The sequence below is a fragment of the Colobus angolensis genome, unplaced genomic scaffold, assembly GCF_000951035.1.
Source record: "Colobus angolensis palliatus isolate OR3802 unplaced genomic scaffold, Cang.pa_1.0 Scaffold51, whole genome shotgun sequence".
Classification (NCBI taxonomy): Eukaryota; Metazoa; Chordata; class Mammalia; order Primates; family Cercopithecidae; genus Colobus; species Colobus angolensis.
Genome location: NW_012118599.1, coordinates 14441747 through 14449955, shown reverse-complemented (window position 1 = coordinate 14449955; position 8209 = coordinate 14441747). Strand labels below are relative to the sequence as shown.

At 37.2% G+C, this 8209-nt stretch overlaps 1 protein-coding gene across 1 annotated transcript in view; it reads left to right on the top strand.

The window, feature by feature from the left end:
• The window catches only part of UBR2 (ubiquitin protein ligase E3 component n-recognin 2), a 135872-nt gene that overhangs the window by 106217 nt on the left and 21446 nt on the right, over window positions 1-8209 (top strand). The window contains exons 28-32 of the mRNA XM_011960442.1: window positions 203-402; window positions 2687-2780; window positions 3728-3889; window positions 5905-6008; window positions 6661-6739. Of these exons, the coding sequence (XP_011815832.1) occupies window positions 203-402; window positions 2687-2780; window positions 3728-3889; window positions 5905-6008; window positions 6661-6739 (639 nt within the window). The remainder of the gene's footprint in view (window positions 1-202; window positions 403-2686; window positions 2781-3727; window positions 3890-5904; window positions 6009-6660; window positions 6740-8209) is intronic.

The following is an 8209-nucleotide window of genomic DNA, read 5'->3' as shown; positions in this document are numbered from 1 at the left end:
GTGAGCTGATATTGCGCCACTGCACTCCAGCCTGGGCGACAGAGCGAGACTCCATCTCAAAAAGAAAAAATAAATAAAAATTTTAAAATATATAGATATATATGTATATGCACACATACATACATACCTGTAGTCTGCTATTTTGTGATTATGTAGAAAGTTTTTGGGATCATTAATTATATTCATAACCTTTGTATTACAGCCCTGTGGTTTCAGATATGACACTTACAGCACTGGGCCCCACACAAACTCAGGTTCCTGAACAAAGACAATTCGTTACATGTATATTGTGTCAAGAGGAGCAAGAAGTTAAAGTGGAAAGCAGGGCAATGGTCTTGGCAGCATTTGTTCAGAGATCAACTGTATTATCAAAAAACAGAAGTAAATTTATTCAAGATCCAGGTAAGTCATAGCTAGATCCTCATCTTCCCGATTAATAACAACTGCCAGTTAATGTGATTGATGATACATTGAGATTTTTTAAATCTAAGAATGACTCCATAGACTTGGATGGTATCTTTGGCAGGTAACTTAGGCAGAAATTCCCCACTTGGCAGATGTGGAACCACTCCAGAAAGTTATACCTGAATCATATAGCTGATAAATAGCAGGGATTCAAAGTAAAGCTTTTCTTTGTGATGTAACATTACATACTTTGGCATTTCAGTCTTTCCCATGCTTCAGTACACTTGCAAAGCCCTGGTCATTTGTTGACACACTGAAATAATAATTGCTTTGTCTAATTGATAGAGCCTGAGTGAAATCTCCTGAGAACAGTGATGGAGAGTTACCTATGTAAGAGGCAATCCTTGAGCCAAATTCTGACTTAGAATGGTGATACCATCACAGATCAGGTTCCCCAGAAAGCAGATTCTTGAGATACAGATTACTGTGCAGGACAGTTGAGGGCCCTCTTTCAGCAACTGAGGGAGTAAAGCAGGGAGATCCAGTCTATACATGATTTTGTCCACCACTGACACATTTATTTCTCTGCTTGTAGGTTGTGCTCTGTGTGCATATGCTTGAGCAATACACAGTAAACTTCTTGAGAGTAGGAACTGTGCTTGGAAATTCCCAGAGCACTTCTTTAGCCCATGCCTTTCACATTGCAGTGTGAAAGGAGGTTTGAGAGCCACTTTTAGAGTTACCTTCTCTCTATAAAGTCTTTGTATCCTACTTACAAAAAATTGGTCTGCTTCATCTTTAAAAATGGTCATTTGGGCTGGGCATGGTGGCTCATGCCTGTAATCCCAGCACTCTGGGAGGCCGAGGCGGGTGGATCATCTGAGGTCAGGAGTTCAAGACCAGCCTGGCCAACATAGCGAAACCCTGTCTCTACTAATAGTACAAAAATATTAGCTGAATGTGGTGGCGCGCAGCTGTAGTCCCAGCTACTCAAGAGGCTGAGGCTCGAGAATTGCTTAAACCTGGGAGGTAGAGGTTGCAGTGAGCTGAGATTGCACCACTGCCCTCCAGCCTGGGCGACGGAGCAAGACCCCATCTTTTTTTTTTCTTTCTTTTTTTTGGGCGGATCACGAGGTCAGGAGGTCAGGAGGTCAAGACCATCCTGGCTAACACGGTGAAACCCCATCTCTACTAAAAAATATGAAAAGAAAAATTAGCCAGGCGTGGTGGCAGGCACCTGTAGTCCCAGCTACTTGGGAGGCTGAGGCAGGAGAATGACGTGAACCCGGGAGGAGGAGCTTGCAGTGAGCCAAGATGGCACCACTGCACTCCACGCTGGGCGACAGAGCGAGACTCTGCCAAAAAAAAAGAAATAGCCATTTAAACTTGGTGCTTTATAAATTTCATTCCAGGCCAAAGACAGAGTTGGTAATTTTATTTAATTTGTTACTTCTTGAAGAAAAAGCATTAGCTGGCTATAAGTGGATTTTCTTAATGCTTTGACATTTGTACTGTTCTAGTGTTAAAGCAAATTAAAACTATTAAAGCAAATTAAAAATAATTCTAGAGTGTTAGGAAATTTCTAAGATTATACTAATTTGTATAAAGAATTCAAAAAATTCCAAAAGAAGCCAGACATCCATCTTGTTTTTCTTGATTTTTCATCCCATTTGAATATAAAAATTAGCACCAGGACACCAGGACAGAAGACTCTGAATTACTTTTTTTTCCCCCATCTAATCTGGTCTGTGCTTAGATTTTTTTATTGTCACTTTGGCTCTGATGTGATTATTTGCTGTATGAGTGTCATTAAGCAGTCTGTCCTCTAGGGGGCGCCGTATTACTACCAAAACATTTTTTATTAGAGATCATTGTAACCCAGCTGTCCTGAACGCACATAAGGCAGCCCCGTGAAGAGGGTAGCTCTTTTACCTGGAGCTCAGGGTACAATGGGAGGAATTGGAATATCTCAGTACCCTGAAAGTGTGAAATGTTCAAAAGATTGGATATATTTAAATTCATAATTCTAATTTCAGTTTACAATTTGAGAATGTTTAATTAATTTGCTGTGGATGGTGAAAATTAGAGTCCTACTTCCTGAATAATCCAAGGTCTTGCATAAATTATTGGTATCTCAAAAGGAATAAACTAGCATTTCATTTCAAATTTACAAGTCTTTATCAAAGATTTTACAATTTAAAGTTGCACATTTGTTATAGGAAAATTAAATGCTTCACTTTTTTGTTTTGTTTTTTGTTTTTGTTTTTGTTTTGTAACGCAGAAAAATATGATCCATTATTCATGCACCCTGATCTGTCTTGTGGAACACACACTAGTAGCTGTGGGCACATTATGCATGCCCATTGTTGGCAAAGGTAATGTATATTCTTAATATTTTCAAGAGAAGTTTAAGGGCTCAAAATTTTTAAAATAGAGGAAATTTTATTCTAGAAAAAAGGAACTAAAAATGTTGAAGAAAAAAATCCATATTTTTGCCTAATAAATAACAAAAGTTATTTGCCTTGTCATAGATGTAAAGTACGTCAGATATATTTTTTAATTTAGCTTTATGTCCAAGTCTCTTCTTTACCTTCCAAAGAAGGAAGTGGATCTGTGTCAGTCTGTGGATGAAGAAAAGGGTTTTTACAGTAGGATAAACCCTAGAAGGGTAATGTTGTCTTTCTTTGGGTCCAGGATGGACAACTCTTGATTCCATAGATGTTAGTATTTGCTTCGTTACTTCCCAAAATTTTAATGGCTCCCTGTGATACGATGAGATGTCCTGAATTTGTTCTACCTTGGTGTTTTCTATGCTTCTGAAAAACCAACAAATCAATATTATTCTAGAACTATGCCCACCCAGTTATCATGAACTACCCCTAACAACTAGCCACCATGTTGTAGTCCCAGCTGCTTGGGAGGCTGAGACAGGAGAATTGCTTGAATGTGGGAAGTGGAGGTTGCAGTGCACCAAGATCGTGCAACTGCACTCCAGCCTGGGTGACAGAGCGACACTCTATCTCAAAAAAACAAACAAATAGCCACCAGCCTTGGGGAAGTGGCAAGAGAACAGTGGCACCAAGAAATTTTTGTTGCTGCTTTGTGAATTCTTTTTTACATGGCAGTCTTTTTTTTAATTTTCCTGTTTTAGAACTTTTAATCCGTTTGGATTTTTAAAATCACTCAAAAATCATGTTAAAAATAATTTAAGATTTTTCATTTTTGAACTATTTGTGGAAACAAATTATTTAAAATGAAGCTTGTGGCTATCATTTATATAAATTACCATTGTTTTGATACCTCATGTTCTCTAATTGTAAAGGTATTTTGATTCCGTTCAAGCTAAAGAACAGCGAAGGCAACAGAGATTACGCTTACATACAAGCTATGATGTAGAAAACGGAGAATTCCTTTGCCCCCTTTGTGAATGCTTGAGTAATACTGTTATTCCTCTGCTGCTTCCTCCAAGAAATATTTTTAACAAGTAAGTTTTGGCTCATGACAACTTATAACAAAGTAATAGTTTGCTTTGAAGATAATGAAATAATAAATCAGGGAGGAAGACTTAGCATAGGCAGTTGCGTAGTGTTTTCCAGATACTTTCCAAACTCTGGTCATTTTCTTCTAGCAGACCTGTGGAATATCATTTTAGTTTTTAGAGAGGAGCAGGTGAAAATTTAAGTTTCTAAGCTATAAAATTCCTGTGTATTTATGAAAACCAAGTATCTGGTTTATTTCTAAGGACCCTACTTTTAATATCTTCCATACACTTTTCAAGAGATGCTCAGCAAACTGGTAGGGGGAGATGGAACAACTCAAACTGACTTTATAGGACAGTCCGAAAATCGTATAAAACTTTTTGCAATGTACTAGCCATTCATAGTTTCAAGAACCAGGCAAAAAAGTGAAAATCTGTGGCTATATTTTAAATGGAAAAATCTCAGCTGGGTGTTGTGGCTCACATCTATAATCCTAGCACTCTGGGAGGCCAAGGTGGGAGGATCATTTGAGCCCAGGAGTTCAAGACCATCCTTGGCAACATAATGAGACCCTGTCTGTACAAAAAATAAAAAGTTAGCTGGATGTAGTGGCATATGCCTATAGTCCCAGCTACTTGAGAGACTCAGGTGGGAGGCTCGCTTGGGTCAAGGCTGCAGTGAGCTTTGATCATGCCTTTGCACTTCAGCATGAGTGACAGAGCAGAACCCAGTCTCAAAAATAAAATAAGTGCTTGCTTCAGTTAGCACATACACTAAAATTGGAACGATAAAGAAAAGATTAGCATGGCTCTTTCACAAGGATGACACACAAATTTGTGAAGTGTTCCACATTTTTAGCTCTTTTAGAACTTGTCTAGCAGACTAAAAAAAATAAAGAAAAGAAAATGGAAAATTTCTGTAACTTCATAATTTTTTGGATGCTTTTAGTTACCAGTATTGGACATACTCATTTCAAGTATGAATTTGATAATGTCTGCTATTCAAATCTGAACTTCATTTCTCAATGTAGAATTATGCTGTCTACCTTGCATGCATAAATATTAAGTTATGTGAGTATGAATGATCCATTTCTGTGTTACTTGGATTCAGTTCAAAGCAAAGTCAGTTTTTTCTTGTCAGTTTTAGGAGTTCAAACTTTGGTGTCTTAGTCTATGCTACCACAAAATGTTCTTAAAATAGTAGATTTGAGTGTAAGCTCATGCTTTTTAATTTTAGAAGCATATCATGGTACTGACTTACCTGCATTTGAACTGATAAAGAAATTAATTATTGTTAGATTGAGGATTAACTGTGTATAAGAAGAAATCACTCTTGTTGGATTTCACCTGTCACTTTATTGGTCCACTTTTTGGGTTTTGCCCATGAGATTCAATTATGGTTTAGTCATATTTGAATATAATCATAAAAAGACCCAGGCTTTGGAATCTTACAGAGCCAAATTTGAATGCTAGCTTCGTCCCTTATTCGGCCTTAGTCAAGTTACATAGCTCTAAACCTCAGTTTCCTCATCTGTAAAATGGGGACAAGAATAAAACCTATTACAAAATGTAGTAATACAACCTATACAAATAATACAATATAGGGATACAACCTATACAATAATACTACAACCTGAAACAAAATGTAGGGATATTTTGAGGATTAAGTCTAATACCATAAGATATTTACAGTAAAATGCTTCACTAAATGCTTGTAACATAATAAGTACTTGGTAGATATTAATAGTGATGGTGATTATGATACTTAAGAAATTCTAGCAAATTCCAGTACTGAAGAGTGAGATTTTTAATACACAGTGTTATTACCATCATATTGACAAATAATATATACATTTTCATTGGCCAATATCCTGATTTTTTTAATGCAACAAATTTTCCCTTATCTTTTTTGTTTTTAATATTTGGAGTGTGTCTAAAATATGCCTGTGATCATTTAAGGAGTCTTTTGTATCGTAAGGAACAATAATAAAACACTAAATACTCTCTATAATCTTTTCTAGCAGGTTAAATTTTTCAGAACAACCAAATCTGACTCAGTGGATTAGAACAATATCTCAGCAAATAAAAGCATTACAGTTTCTTAGGAAAGAAGAAAGTACTCCTAGTAAGTTCTGGTAACCTGTTTTCATTTTTCCCTAAAGTCTGAGGTCATCAGAAAATGTATTTCCAGAAGAAATTGTTTAAAAGTGAAACCTCCCACTTAAAATTTTGACTCATTCTAATTTTCATTGTCTTAATAAACTAAATTTGACCTTACTGCATTACTCCTAATTCCTTAAACACACAAGCTCATGTGAAGTTTATAACAAACACTTCTCACTTATTCCCCCATTTTATTGAAGAGCTTCTGGAGGTGGGGGAGATGTAACTGAGTGTTGCAGAGCTAGCTTCAGTTCTCGGTGGGCTAACTCACCTACTGTTAGCATTACCAAAGGCTTCCCAAGTTTCATAGACCATGCACTGCACTTACGACCTTGTGGGAACGTAGTATGAACAGAATTTATATCACTGGTTTTCATAGAAACAGAATAGCTACTGTTATTTTCGTTTTAGTGGCTGTACTGTAAGGAAAAGCATAGATAAGAAAGGGCCTTGGTCAACTAGAGCAATAATGTTTTCATGCTTCATATGATTGTTATGCCAGTTTTTATTAGGGAATTTTTTTCCTTTTGTTTTTAATTTCTTTGACCTATATGGCTATACTTTTAGGAATATTGTCATGTATTGAATAATGGTATAAAATGCCTGTTTCATAGATAATGCCTCTACAAAGAATTCAGAAAATATGGATGAGTTACAGCTCCCTGAAGGGTTCAGGCCTGATTTTCATCCTAAGTGAGTATATTATTTTACTCCTTTAAAATTTGACCCATTTGAAATGATGATTAAGTCAGCAGTTAGGAGGAATATGATTTTGCAGGCGAGGGAGCAAAATGTTATAGGATACTGATCTTTAGTTCTAAAGTTAAGAAAAGGCTGAGGCAGGAGGTGTGAGCCCAGGAGGTAGAGGCTGCGGTGAGCCTTCATTGTGCCACTGCACTCCAGTCTGGGTGACAGAGGGAGACCCTGTCTCAAAACAACAAAAAACTTCAAGCATTACATGATTGTATTTATAGCAGTACATTAAAAAAATCTGAGAACCATGTGGCGTGGTTAACTCTTAACACCCTCTCCTAGTCAGCATTGCTGACCCCCTCCACACCCCTTTCTTTACCTGGCTCTCCTTGACGACATCTAATCAGTAATTCTAAACACAAACTGCTCAGCTTCCCCGAAGAATCCCACACTTTCGTCTGACTTCAGAATTTCTATGAATGACCTAACCAAGCTCTTGGCAACCCAGGATTAAAACCAGAATATTTTCCACCCTACTTTACCCCATAGCCAGTTAGTTACAAGGTATAGCATAGATTCTGGAGCTAGACTGGGTGATTCAGTTCCCAGCACCACCACTTATTAGCTGTGCAACTTTGAGCAAATTGCTTGACCTCGCTGTACCTCAGTTCCCTCATCTGTTAAGTGAGGATAATTCATAGTTGTTATTAGGATAAAGTGACATAATGTACATAGAGCTACCTGAAAGCTATGCCTGGCATAAACCAAGTAACTCAATAAATACAGACCTAGAAGACTTGAATAGAAAAAACATCACACCTATAATCCCAGCAGTTTGGGAGGCCAAGGCGGGCGGATCACTTGAGATCAGGGATTCAAGACCAGCCTAGCCAACATGGTGAAACCCTGTCTCTACTAAAAATACAAAAATTAGCCAGGCGTGGTGGTGCACGCTTGTAATCCCAGCTACTTGGGAGGCTGAGGCAGGAGAGTCGCTTGAACTTGGGAGGCAGAGGTTGCAATGAGCCGAGATTGCACCACTGCACTCCAGCCTGGGTGACGGACTGAGATTCCATCTCAAAAAAAAAGAAAGAGAAAGAAATACCTTCAATCTTCTGTCTGCCACACTCTACCACTCCTGTCATTTTATTTGTCACTTCTAGTATTTACTTCCATGTTTCTAATTAGACAGTATCTTCACTGTTGACTGGTAAATTATTCCACAATTTTTGGTTAAATCTAGTTGTCAGTTTTTACATTATAATAACTGTGTTTCTGCTGATACAAGTTGCATATTAGAATTATATTTCCTTTCTCGTACAGTTTTGTCTTATAGTTAATAATTACCTTGTCTTTTTCATGTATTTGTTTTCTATGTATGTATTTTTTTTTTTCCCTGAATGGTGCAGTAGATCTGTCCAATGTCTAACAACTTTTCTTTTTTTCTTTCTTTCTTTTTTTTTTTTTTTT